Source organism: Spea bombifrons, chromosome 4 (assembly GCF_027358695.1).
Source record: "Spea bombifrons isolate aSpeBom1 chromosome 4, aSpeBom1.2.pri, whole genome shotgun sequence".
NCBI lineage: Eukaryota > Metazoa > Chordata > Amphibia > Anura > Pelobatidae > Spea > Spea bombifrons.
This window is the reverse complement of record NC_071090.1, coordinates 12628008-12642346: the sequence shown is the minus strand read 5'-3', so window position 1 is coordinate 12642346 and position 14339 is coordinate 12628008. Positions and strand designations below refer to the sequence as shown.

The following is a 14339-nucleotide window of genomic DNA, read 5'->3' as shown; positions in this document are numbered from 1 at the left end:
GCACAAAAAAACTTCATCAGAATCACTGCTATCTGGGAAACCACACACACTGTAAGACACACTCAGACAGGGCCGGCCGGACAATGGAGCCAAGTGGGGCAACCGCTCCAGGCGGCACTTTTTTTTTTTTTTTTTTTTTTAAAGCGAAAGAGAGGGGTGCCGAGTGGTTTTCGCTTACCAAGCTGTCAGTACCCGCTCGGCGCCCCTCTCTCTCTCCTCTGCAGTGAGTCTCCCTGTTCGTTCTCGGTGCCGGCTTGTAATGCCGAGTGCCGGAAGATTTCCGGCGCTCAGCATTACAAGCCGGTATCGAGACCGAACAGGGAGACTCGCCGCAGGACTGCTGAAAGGTAAGTACAGGGGGGGGGGGCATTTTAAAATTCGCCCCAGGCGGCATTTTGCCTTGGGCCGGCCCTGCACTCAGACACACACACACACTAAGACACACACACACAAAGACACACACACACTCAGACACACACAGTCACACATGCAGCCAGACACACACTTAGACACACACACACAAACACACACACATTCAGAGACACACAAACACACTCAGACACACACACACATTAAATTTATATATTACTCCCTACCGTTTGGGAGATCTGGTATGGGTCCCCTTTATCTTCCAGCGTTTTACTTTTTGTGATGATGCCGGGGCCGGAGTGACTTCATCACCTGGCTCCTGGCATCAGAGAGGGCGTGTGAGAGAGCTGTGCAGGGGAAGATTGTGCAGCTCTAGGATTTATCGGCGTATAACACGCAGGTAGGGTTTCAACTTCATATTTTAGTTTAAAAAAGTGCGTGTTATACGCCGATAAATACGGTAATTGCAGGATTTTTCCCATATCAAGTGAGCCAACAAAGAGTAGTAGATGAAGAAAGAATTGGTTTGAGAGGGCAAAGAAGGGAAACTGTATCCTACATGTGAATCTCTAGTAGAGTCAGAAATCAGTTTCCAGAGTTCAGTGAAGAGACATAAAGAAGTGCTGTAAATTTTTCAGTTGTGAGAACTTGTCACATTATAGATTTCAGAGGAGAAGTTTAGCTCTTTTTTGTCAAAGCAACTGAACACTTGGCATTCTCAAAGGCCTCAATTGAACTCCATAGTATTGCTCATAAGGTCTGTGAAAGCATGTTGAGAGTAAGGAGATGTTGATGTAGTACACTATGGTTGTCTATGCCTAGGACTTCATAGCTTGCTCGTATCTTAAAAAAAGTAGACGTTGCCCACTGGGAATAGTTAGGCAATAGGTTGCCAATGGTAAGTTGTTTTGGAGGCCAGAAAGCATTTTAGTGAGTTGTGTGGTACTGAACTAGTCCCCCCCCAACTAGGGTTGGATGATGGGGAAGCCATGTAAATCTTCCATGTAGGTAAATAAAAGTACAAATCTCAGGTCTGTGGACCTCAAGCTTCTTCCATTGGGAGGCTGGTCCATATATCCACCACTCCCTCAGTAAAATAAATCTTCTTTACCTTAAGTAAGACTTTATTACATAAAATTAAAGTAAATCTCAGGAGGAGCATAAGTAATATGCAAATTACAATTAACCATTTTAGTAAGGACAGTTGAGCATTAATTTACCTCTACAGACAAGCATGGATTATATTATAATTCAGAGCAGCTTCTATTGCAGGCAGTCTGTATGCACTACACACCCTCCCTTTTTTCTATGCAGCAGGATACTGTCTCACATACTGAACCTCCCCAAAAGAAGGTATTGTCCAAAATGATTTTGGACCTTGTGTACAAGTCTAGCAACTAGAGTGCCTTTAAAAGTAATTTGCTGCAGATAGTGGATGCCAGCAGCTCCATAGAGAAGGCAAATAATAGGTAAGTGTGGAGAGCCCTTGCATCAATAATGAAATGTACTGGGAGGGCACTCATTGAGGTATATTGGCTAAAGTGAGAGTGCTTATGGATTGGAAAGAATGGAATTTTGCAGCAGAAAATTTGCATGAGTTATACAAAAGTACATTTCATTAAAACCAATTCTAGCAAGCACTCTCCCAATATAAAAAATATGCAAACACTTGCGTGCAAATTTTAAAAAGCAGACAATTTGCAAGATGCCTGAGACTTAAAATGTTAGTTGAAACATTAGTTTGAGAGCCACCCTTGCTACATTAAAGAAATATCTCAAGATTGTAAGCTTGCGAGCAGGGCTCTCTCCACCTAATGCAGGGGTGTCCAAGTTTTTTCTGCAGTGGGCCACTTCATCAGAATTGTATACGTGCGCGGGCCGCACTCATTTTTCACTGTGACAAAAAATATGGCCTTTAATAAAATATGCAGGAGGAGCGGTCAGGAAGGGAGGATGTGATGCTGCACGCTCCAGGAGGCGGAGTCGAGGGGTTGCCACGAGGCGTGAGCCGCCTTGCAGAGATGGTGTTCCTGTAGCGAGGCTTTGCTACGCCGGGTGAATGCTGGAGATCGGTGCTCCCGCTACGCTACATATACTGTACAGCCGTCCTGCTGTGGAGTTGCAGCTTTGCCGCAGATATGAGATAACCTAGCTACAGATATTTCACAGCCAAGATTTGTCTCAGTCATGCTACAATCACCCTTCGGTTACGACGCAGACATGTTGCATTAAATTGCACTGGTCGACATCAAGATACCGTAAGATGAACAGATTTTAAGCTACCGAGACATAAAACTTTATCTATCTGCAACAAGCTGATTAAAGATGTACTAAGCTATATTAAAGCTGTGCCAGGTACATCTACCTATTAAGCTGCACTAAACTGTACCAAATTGCATAAAGCCGTACAAGACATACTGAGACGCTTTAAACTGCCGGTAAGACAAAACTATATTTCTGCACCGTGCTGACCGCAACGATAATATTGTCGATATTTTGCACTAATATATCAAAAATTTACCATATTGCTGCAAGCCTATTTGAAATCTGTAAAACACATAGCAGAAAGGATATCGCTGACAGCTGATTTCTAAATGATTTATGATTGATTGGTGAGCTATTTATCTCTCCTCTTTGAACAAGAAGGTAGAAGAGAGAAAATAAACTACTATATCTTTTTTTTTTTTTAAATATTCTTTATTTTCTTATATAAAAGGTATGGAAGACAAATTTACATACACATAATTAAACAAATAAATACGTACAGCAAATACAATCTCATTCCTGACTGAGGCACAATTAAATCTAAGTATTCACACATGTTTAACAGCCAAAAGATTGATAGCCAGGGAATGGAAAAATGATAACCAATTTAATATGTCCCAGTTGACAAATCAACTAAAATTTCAGGTTATAATGGAGAAGGAGGTCTCCCAAATTTTGTATACTTCATTTAAAAAAACCCAAATATGGGAAAAATGCCTCCAAATAATAAATAAGATAAATTAGGCAGCCAAATCCTCTTTGCATAGACTTACCTCTTTTCCTTCTCTCCATGACCGAATACCTCATTGTCTTTTTTTTTTTTTTTTTTTTCTTCTGTTTTGTATTTGCTGTACGTATTTATTTGTTTAATTATGTGTATGTAAATTTGTCTTCCATACCTTTTATATAAGAAAATATAGAATATTTAAAAAAAAAAAAAAAAAAGATGTATTTTGGCAAATGTCAGACAAGAGTTTGTGTTCTTTTTGTTCGTTTTCTCCATTTGTAGATAATGGCTCTCACAGTGCTTTGCTGGAGTCCCAGAGCCTTAGAAATTGCTTTGGATGATTCCCAGTTGTTTCTTCTTTGCTCTTGAGTTTCTTCAGATTGTGGCATCATGTGCTGCTTTCTAAGACCTTTAAGCCTACATCACTTTGCAAAAAACATTCTATTTAATTGATATTTAGATTCAACAGGGCTGGCAGTAATCATGTCTGGGGGTGTCTAGTGAAATTGAACCCAATTATCATTTAAATTTGGTTAATTAATTGATTCAATAAGTAAGGGGGCAATAACATGGAGGATGTGAAATAAAGTAAAAAAAAAACCCCGATGTTTTAATTTAGGTACAGAGGGGGCGGCAGCGGACCCAGCGGCAGCGGCGTCGGACCCCGCAGCGGCACCCCCTGGAGTGTGTTGCCCTGTGCGGTCGCACAGGTCGCACACCCCAAAGGCCGGCCCTGGTCCCATTATTAGCTGTCCCACTGTGTCAGTCCCTCCACTAGCTCTGCATACCCTCTGAAACTAAATTTAAAATGTGGCCCTTTACCTATAGCTTGCTCTGACTCTTTCTCCTGGCTCACATTGTATTGATGCCATCAGATGTATCTCAACATTTCAATCTTATGCCCCCTGAGCCAGAGGTAAGTTATGAATTTGGTTCCTACTGTTTGTGATTTTCGTATGTCTCTTGGTAAGGTAAACCTGCAGTATTTCAATGGCTATATCCCAATCATACCAAAACGTAACGTTACCTTCACATTCGCTATTGTGTCACATGAATCAATGGATGCAGCTTTTAGAGGAGCTATGAGGGTAGCGGCGTCTGGACTGGACGACTTCAAGTAATGAGAGACCTCGTCTAACAGCTCTTCAGGAGATGAAGGCACCGGAAAACCAAGATCTTCAAGCAGCTATATGGAGGAAAATTCAGCCAGTGTTTAATATGTTGCACCTACAACATAATTACATTGAATGTTACATGTGTTGATATTCAACGTACTCTACTCAATATACTTTTGTAACTAAATATACATACTGTTTTGAAATAATTCTTGAATGATAATAAATTATTATTAATTGTTGCTATGGCAATAGAATTATTTAATTCCCAATGTATGTAGTGCATTATGGCTACGGTTCTCAATGCCAATGTAGAGTTCTTCTGTGTATGTCCAGGCATGAAGGGTCTTTTTTGTGGCCCCTAGTGGGTGGGGGTCCGACCTACTTATACATTGCGGGTATTTTCTTACATTACATTGGGACCTACTTTCATTGGAGGACACCATATTTTCTGGAGTGACAGCTGGCATTCTTCTGGTCCAGGCAGAGCTGTAGCAAGGGTGAGGCGAGTGAGGCACTCGCCTTGGGCGCACCTGCGAGGGGGCGCACAGCCGCCCAATCAGAAGCTGCAGGTCTGCTTGGGGAGATCACGGACAGTGGCATTTCTATATGGGAGAGGGCGACCAGAAAGGCCCCCTCCCCTGTGCCGGTCTTCAGGGGACTGCACGATTGTGCTCTCCCCATCCAGCCCTGCTCATCAGGCGCCCCCGTGGGCAGTGCGCACCCAGGCACCATCAGCACTGGTCTGGGGTGGAGGTGCCCGATGAGCAGGGCTGGTTGGGGATATCACAATCCCCCTCAAACCGGCCCAACATTTGACAGACCTCACGCTCCCTATTCAGACCTCGTCTTCCGTTCTCCCTAACCACTATGCGACGGCAAATGATGCAGAGCTCCGGGATATGATGTCAAGCAGAGGCCTGGAGTGACAGACCTCGAGCTCCCACCACAGGATGGAAGATGAGAAAAGTAATAGATGGGAGAAAGGGCTGTGTATAGATGTGTGTTCGTAAGCTGGTGTCTGTGTGAGGGCTGTGTATATGTGTGTGTTTGTAAGCTGGTGTGTGTGTAAGTGCTGTGTATGTGTGTGTGTTTGTAAGCTGGTGTGTGTGTATGGGCAGTGTGTGTGTATGTGTATGGGCAATATGTGTGTGTGTGTGTATGAGCAGTGTGTGTATGGGCAGTGTGTGTGTGGGCAGTGTGTGTGTGTGTGTGTATGGGTAGCGTGTGTGTGTATGGGCAGCATGTGTGTGTATGGGCAGCATGTGTGTGTCTGTGTGAATAGGCAGTGTGTGTGTGTGTGTGTATGGGCAGTGTAGGTATTTCTGTGTTTGTAAGCTGGTGTGTGTGTATATGTGTGTGTGTAAATGTAGGGGAGTGTGAGGGCAGTGTATGTGTATACACGTGTTAAAGGGCAGGTGTGTGTTTGTAAGGTGGTGTGTGTGCGTGTGTAAGGGCAGTGTAGGTATTTGTATGTTTGTAAGCTGGTGTATGTGTCTATGCATATTAATGGGCAGGTGTGTGTAAGGGCAGTGTATGTGTGTGTTTATGGGCAGTCGTGTGTAAGGGCAGTGTATGCGTATATGTGTGTTTATGGGCAGTTGTGTGTAAGGGCAGTGTATGCGTATATGCGTGATAATGAACAGGTGTGTGTAAAGGCAACGTGTATGTGTATTTGTGTGTTTATGGACAGGTGTGTGTAAGGGCAGTGTAAATAAAACAACCTCTGTAAAAAAAAAAATTGCTAGGGGGTGCAATTTTCCATTGTTGCCTCGGGTGCAAAAGGGCCTAGCTCCGGCTCTTGGTCCAGGTGCCACAAAAGGGCACCATCTGTCACCCAGAAATGTTGAAGTAGGTCTGATCGCCCATACTACATGTAGCACTATATGTGTCTCATAGACAGAACCCAGTGACTCCCTCTTGGATGTTCGGGAAAGTGTCACCAGACTGCTTTGAAGTATTCAGTAGCTACCAACAGCAAAGATCTCGCTAATTACTTATCGTTAAATGCTGCTTATTACTCAAACCGTGTCATAAGCATTCAAACAAAGAAAAGGAATCCCAGCACTCCAAACAGCTTCCAGTCTCTAGGACACTTTATTAAGCGAAAACAAACAAAAGCAACGTTTCGGCCAAACAGGGCCTTTGTCAAGCTGTCATAAGCAGACACACAGCGTTCACAGGTGCTCCCCGATCCACCCAGAACTGGTTTACGTTCCTCCTACTCCACAGGTAGCTATGATTTTAGATAATCTGCTATTGGACAGAACATAAAAAAACCTAACATGGCAAACATTCGTAAATCTAAATATGTCAGCGTCCGCAGAGCAGGGTGAGAGACAAGGAACGTTCCCTCTCTCACCCAAACGTCCAATTTTGCACCAAAGAATGAATGAGCCCCATAATTCTTGTAAGAGCCTAGCTGGGAACTCTTAAGGTTTGACCCGGAGTCCAGTGGCGGAACTACCGGGGTCGCAGGGGTCGCGACTGCGACCGGGCCCCGGCGGCCCAAGCCAAGGGGCCGCCCGAAATCTTTTTTCCATTTTTATTTTTTTTTAAATAAGGCAGGGGCGTCCAACATGCGGCCCGAGACCTCAAGGTGCGGCCCGCGTAAGATCGGCAGCCAGGGCAACCGATCTTACGCGAGCCGCACCTCAAGCCCTGCTACTTACTTGTGGGAGGGTCTTCTGGACTGCACAGAGGAAGCGGAGTTCAAGTGACATCCTACTTCCTCTGTGCTTTAGCAGAGAAGGCAGTGGGAGGCCGCGCCCCCTGCTGAAGTCTGTAAGCGGCATCGAGGAGCTGCAGTGCAGGTAAGGGGGTGGGGAGGGTGTTTGAATGAGTGTGTGATTGAGGGAATGAATCTGTGAATGAATGATTATATGAATAAATGAGTGTGTGTGTGTGTGTGTGATAGCATGGATGTGTAAGTGCTGGAACCTAGGCATGATGGGACTGTGATTGCTGTTAGCAATCACACTCCTATCATGCCAAGTCAGCCAGTACATGCTGAAACCTGGCTAGCTGCCCCACTTGTGTATTGATGCTGCCAGCAGTATGGGGTCTGCACATCACTTACAGCCACCCTGTACCAGCGTGTATTGGCTGACTTGGCATGATAGGAGTGTGATTGCTAACAGCAATCACAGTCCCATCATGCCTAGGTTCCAGCATTTACTGGATGGATGTGTAAGTGCTGGAACCTAGGCATGATGGGACTGTGACTACTGTTAGCAATCACACTCCTATCATGCCAAGTCAGCCAGTACATGCTGAAACCTAGCTAGCTGCCCCCCTTGTGTAGTGATGCTGCCAGCAGTATGGGGTCTGCACATCACTTACAGCCACCCTGTACCAGCATGTACTGGCTGACTTGGCATGATAGCGTGCCTAGGTACCATCATGCCTAGGTACCAGCATTTACTGGTTACCTGGGTTGCCAGCATTTACTGGTTGCCAAGTCATATTGCTAATTTTGTCCAGTTGTGTGTTACCTACTTTTATTAAAAATGTGAGTTTTTATTATTATTTTTAAAGGTGGGGGTCATTTTCGGTTTTGGCTAAGTGAACCCTGAATGTTTTGGTCCAGAATTTTCATTTTAGTTCATCCCTAGAATAAATCTAGGGAATCCTGAATTTGTAGTCGCAAAACTTTCTAGGCCCAGAAATCAGTGAGAGGAAGAGTAAAGGTTTTGTGTCATTTTACTTTATTTTAATCTGCATATTTTATTAAAGGCCATATTTTTTGTCACAGTGAAAAATGAGTGCGGCCCGCGCACGTATACAATTCTGATGAAGTGGCCCACTGCAGAAAAAACTTGGACACTCCTGGATTATGCCCTTTGTACATGCGCCCCTTTTTCTTTGATTTTTTTACAGATATGATTCAATATGTAAATTGAATTTGTTGAAAAAAAATTGTTGGGTAAAAATCATGTTTTTTTTTTGGGGGGGGGTGAGGGGGTGAGGGGGCCCTTAACAGATTCTCGCACCCGGGCCCTGAGGCGTCTAGTTACGCCCCTGCCGGAGTCCGTGGTTTGTTGCCCAAATATCAGCGTCTCCGGATGAAGGAGTAAAATCTCCAGATCACACGGTCTGGAACTGACTCTGTCCTATTCTACACTGCTGTGATCATACATAAGACCCCTACTTGGTGCTTTTGATACCAGTATGTTTTGGATGATATCCCTGCTTGAATGCAGGTGACTCAGTTAAGCGCATCTTTAAAAAAAATGACAAGTCTTACAATTTGGCAAATCACTCCAAAGAATCTTCTTGACGTGCTATTAAAGGGTTAATACCTAAATAGTTGCAGTCAGCTGACTAAAGAAGCTCTCCAAGGTATGCCTAACTGGCACTGATGTCACGTCTGATGGTTCAACTGACCTGAGGCTATCAGAGATGAGTCCAGTCTTGGACATGCGCCTCTACCTCCGTCATTCCCCCTCTCCATCTAAGAAGGTTCTGCACTTTAATGCATTGCTGGGCTCTGGGCAGACATTTCAATACCTGAAAGACCCTCTAAGCCCAATCTAATGGTAGGAGGGCACAGATCAACCACCAGTACAAATATTTTAAGTAACAAAAAAGGTTTTTAGGTTCCATTCTCAGGATGGCGTCCTACATAGACACGTAATAGTGTGACGGCGGCAGGCACCTAACACGCTGCCACTAGCGTAATGTCCTTAACCCCTTCATTCCCCTATAGACGTACCGGGACGTCCAAAAAACGCCCACAAAGAAACCCCTATGGACGTCCCGGTACGTTCAGCCCTTCGTGCAGCGTCAGGGACACATCCCTGCCGCTGCACGGGAGACCAGGCTGTCGTTTGACAGCCTGGACTCCCCCCTGGCAGCAGAAGCCGGCATCGCCGGCTTTCTGCTGCCCGATCTCCCGTAACAGCTACCGGCATGAAAGCCGGTAAGCTGTTACGGTTGAAAGTGCCCGATCACGCGATCGCACAGTTGCAAACGCGCGATCGGGCATTCCCTTTCGGGTTGCGTCACTGCTGACGTAACCCGGAAGGTCATCGGAGGACAGGATATCCCCTGTGGGGATATCCTGCCCTCCGATGAGGCACAGAGACGCTGCGATCTCTATGCAGGTCTGTGAGGACCTGCATAGAGATCACAGTGTGATCGGTGCAGGGGGATCGCGGGGAGGGGAGTGAGAAACCATCTCTCTCACTCCCCCTCCCGTCCTGTAAGAGAAAAGCAGAAAAAAAAAAGTTAATTCATTTAAAAAATAATATTAAAAAAATCATTAAAATAATAATATAAATACTAATAAAAAAAATTATAATGTGAGCTGTGATGTCATTGTGACATCACTGGCATGTTCAGGAGGTCCCTAGGAGGACCTCTAACCATTTCTGTGTAAAAATAATATATAAAAAATAAAAAAAATTCAAAAAAAAAGTAAAAAAAAAATATATAAAAAAAGATAAAAAAAATTATTAAAAAACCTTACTTCCCATTGCCCTAGCATAACATCTAGCGAGTATAACCCTTCTGCCTCCGTTCACAACCCCCAAACCCGTTAAGCCATAGGCATAAAAATTATACAAAATTGTACACCTTATAGTATGCTCCCTGGTGCTGGGAAAGTCTGGAAAATCTATATAAATTAGGTATTTCTGAAATCAGGACACCTGAATTAATAAAATTGGAGCGGATTTTCCATCACTTTACCTAATTTTGTGAGGATTCAGAGGGAAAATTTAAAAAAAAAATGAGTTTATTTTTCTAATCTTCGCTAGTTTTTACTAAATTTCTCATTCTAAATTTTCAGCTAATCATCCAACTATGGTATCAAACGAAAGCTCTATCTCTCCTTGAAAAAACAATATATAGTTTATATGGGTACACTATTCACAGGAAAAGAGAATCATCGCTAAACCGACATACCCCAAAAATGGCAAAATTGCTCTGGGCTTTGAGGTACCAAAAACCCCTGGGATTGAAGGGGTTAATGTATGATGGCGCTATATATACAACAATAAATAATAATAATAATCATACAACAGGCCATTAAAATACAGAAACGCATTGATGATGATCACTGTCCACAATTTTACAGAAACTCAATATGCGCTGGCTATGGATGAGTTAATCCCGGTATATAATAGCAATGATCATATATAATGTGATATATGATCTACTCTTATATCATCATGAGGATCACATATAGACATTTAAATGGCACCTCCTACAGAAACTCACCCATCGCAACTCCTCTGGAGGCCACTTTTGCTGCCTCTTCGTGGTCCTGGAGTGAGAGCAGATCGCGCAGGTCGCTTCTCACCCTGTTCAGTCTGGTTTCGCTCTGCAGGCACTTCTCCAGCAAGTTGCATAAAAGGGTGTTACATTTCAGCTCCTGGGCACCCCTGGTCTTCAGCTTCTGCTTGCAAACGTGGCACCTGTCCACTGCTGGCCCCCGCAAGCACCTTTTGCAGAAAGAGTGACCGCATCTTACAGTTACAGGGTCCCAGAGGGCCTGCTGGTAGGAGAGGCAGTTAAAGACATCCATGGGTCACAGGAGGGTAACTCTCCACCCAAGAACAATAAAGCCGAGAGCATAAAACAGCACAGGGCGGGTAATCAGAGGCTCATATTATACAAAGTCTATAACCTCCTCCACACAGCAGCTGATGAGGGGAGTCCTTGCCCCGGCATCAGTGACAGCGAGCAGCTGATCAGAGTCCTATGGGTGGGGAGAAGAGATGTCACGGAGCTCCTCTTCTGACGAGGTTAGATCCTTATGGATGGGCGGGCAGACCCCGCTTGGCACGGAGCGGATCCGGACTCAGGCAGAGACAAAGTGGGAAGAAGAAGAAGCACAAAGAGCCCCTGACAGAACATGTGCGGCAACATTACATAAAGTGTGTGCTCACGTGACCGGCAGGGGTGGCCTCCCATTGGCTGTCTCTGGGCTGCCCTCCCTTGTTGTGAAACAGCCCATGTTTTTGGTTTCATAAGGGCTGCGATGAGGAGGGGGGCAGGCGCAGGCTGTTTACATGTGTGTGGGGAAGCCAAACATGTGCAGGTGTTACAGGAACATGTATGTATACAGTGCACTCTGGGAGAATATATATATATATATATGTATATGTATATATATATATATATATATATATATATATATACATACATAATATACATATAAATGCCAGATTATTCTTAACGGATTTTTCGGTTTTTCAAAATCAACGCTTTTCAGCCCATCTAGCCTGTACATTATTCCTGATGTAGAGACTCAGAATTTAATCAGTCGTTGGTCTTGTCTGAGAATCATGACCTTTATGTCGTGCATGCTTAAATCCCTTCAATGTATTAATATCTACCACTTCTGATGGGAGGCTGTTCCATTTATCTACTGCCCATTCAGTAAAGTATCTCACTTGGTCCTTGTAATTCTTTTATATTCAAGCTTATGCCCGTTGCATTTATGTTTAAACACTCCAGCCATCGCATGCACTTTAACCCCTTCAATCCCAGGGGTTTTTCGTACCTCAAAGCCCGGAGCAATTTTGCCATTTTTGCGGTATGTCGGTTCTGCGATTATTCTCTGTTCCTGTGACTAGTGTACCTATGTAAACTATATATTGTTTTTTCAAGGAGAGATAGAGCTTTTGTTTGATACCATAATTGGATGATTAGCTGTAAATTTAGAATGAGAAATTTAGTAAAAACTAGCGAAGATTCTAAAAGAAAACTATTTTTTTTACATTTTCCCTCTGAATCCTCACAAAATTAGGTAAAGTGATATCAATTCAAGTTTGAAGTGACATCAATTCAAGTTTATCAATTCAGGTGTCCTGATTTCAGAAATACCTAATTTATATAGATTTTCCAGACTTTCCCAGCACCAGGGAGCATACTATAAGGTGTACAATTTTGTATAATTTTTATGCCTATGGCTTAACGGGTTTGGGGGTTGTGAATGGGGGCAGGAGGGTTATACTGGCTAGATGTTATGCTAGGGCAATGGGAAGTAAGGTTTTTTCATTATTTTTTTATATATATTTTTTTTACTTTTTGTATTTTAATTTTTTTTACATTTTTATTGTATTTTTTATATATTTTTTTTTTACACAGAAATGGTTAGAGGTCCTCCTAGGGACCTCCTGAACATGCCAGTGATGTCACAATGACATCACAGCTCACATTATAATTTTTTTTAGTATTATTTATATTATTATTTAAATTTTTTAATATTATTTTAAATAATGAATTAACGTGTTTTTTTCCCCAGCTTTTCTGTTTCAGGACGGGAGGGGGAGTGAGAGAGATGGTTTCTCACTCCCCTCCCCGCGATCCCCCTGCACCGATCACACTGTGATCTCTATGCAGGTCCTCACAGACGTGCATAGAGATCGCAGCCGGAAGCTGTTACAGGAGATCGGACAGCAGAAAGCCGGCTTCTGCTGTCAGTGGGGAGTCCAGGCTGTCAAACGACAGCCTGATCTCCCGTGCAGCGGCAGGGATGTGTCCCTGGCGCTGCAAGAAGGGCTGGACGTACCGGGACGTCCATAGGGGTTTCTTAATAGGCGTTTTTTGGACGTCCCGGTACGTCTATAGGGGATTGAAGGGGTTAATGTGTATGAAACCTGCGGGGTGCACTTAATTTGTCATAGTGTCCCCTTTTAGATGCATTAGCAGAATCACCCCATATGTATCTGCCCTTTCCCTGCCCAGCAGTTATTTTCAGTGCAAGAGGTGTGCTCGGCCAAATGCGTCTCCCTATCCAGCTTCAGCACCGGCGTGGCTTTCATAAACCCCCCTATGCGCATGCGCAGAAAGAGCTCCTATTGATTTCAATGGGATTTGTTTTGAGCAACTGATTGGCTGCTTGAAGGAAAACGTCTGTGAGTTCTCTCAAGTAAAACATTATATACAATTATTTTATTTGCTGTAAGTAAAAAGCATACAGTTGTTTTAGTGACTTCGAGACGTGACTAGGTCCGCTTGCCCTGGGTTAGGATGAACCATGAGCTTTTATCACCCCTCCTGAATGATTGATCATCCTTGACCACCAGAGACCCCCAAACAGCCCTCCACCTCTTATGTAGGGGTGGTAAAGGAACAGTACCAAATTCTAAGAAGTTTGGATGAGCTTTATTTTGTTGCGCTCTAAATCCACAAGAGGGAATAGTGGATACAGTTCACACAATTTACATTTTTATTGAGTGTATAAAAGGATTTAGTTTGATGGATATCAAAAATATGTAAGCTAGAAAGAAAAAATACAGTATTTGGGGACTGCACCCTAATAGACAATAGAAATAATGTGATTGTTAAAAAATATCTAAATAACTGTTTGTTTTCATAATTATAAGATCAATAAAATGTTCAACATGCTATACTTTGCGACTGGAGCAAGAAAGTCAAAGGGAGATCACGTTGTGATGTCACAGTAGTCACCCCTAGTAACTGCTGCAACATTCTGTTTGTGCTCAGTCACATCTCAGTCTCTGACAGATCTTCACACCTACACCCTTGGAGCTGATACTCGTCTTCACAGCACAGAAATCCTTGGATATGGGTGAGAGCTTGGAGGTTTACTACTTAAAATCTGACTTTTAGATTTGGGGGTTGTAGTTAGAGAGGGTTTAGTTGTATAGTACTACTACTCATGTGCCATTTGCTGAAGCCTCGTGTCTCAACAAAGGGTATGAACATCCATTCTATTCTTCATAATTTTGGGCTTCTAAAGATCTTCTGATGGATTAGCCAAGTGACTCGTGTAACATTTGTTATAGAATGGGAATTGTATCTATTTCATTGTTGCTGACCTTGAAATTTGGGGGTTCTAGCTAAGGAGGGTCCACATGATTAGAACCACATCTCGTGTACCATTTGCT

At 43.4% G+C, this 14339-nt stretch overlaps 1 protein-coding gene across 3 annotated transcripts; it reads right to left on the bottom strand.

The window, feature by feature from the left end:
* Positions 1-3585: 3585 nt before the first annotated feature.
* LOC128490714 (LON peptidase N-terminal domain and RING finger protein 1-like) lies at positions 3586-11255 on the bottom strand. 3 transcript variants are annotated; one of them, XR_008353971.1, is made up of 3 exons: positions 10699-11255; positions 4389-4547; positions 3586-3786 (listed from the first exon to the last, which is right to left on the bottom strand). XR_008353971.1 is itself a non-coding variant. In XM_053462736.1 (2 exons), the coding sequence occupies exons 1-2, from the start codon at positions 11003-11005 to the stop codon at positions 4540-4542; spliced, it is 315 nt and encodes a 104-aa protein (XP_053318711.1). In that variant the 5' UTR covers positions 11006-11255; the 3' UTR covers positions 4385-4539. The 3 variants fall into 3 exon arrangements, 2 of the variants coding, with proteins under 2 accessions (XP_053318711.1, XP_053318710.1); XM_053462736.1 differs by lacking the exon at positions 3586-3786 and having other exon boundaries at positions 4385-4547; XM_053462735.1 differs by lacking the exon at positions 3586-3786 and having other exon boundaries at positions 4535-4588.
* Positions 11256-14339: the final 3084 nt, after the last annotated feature.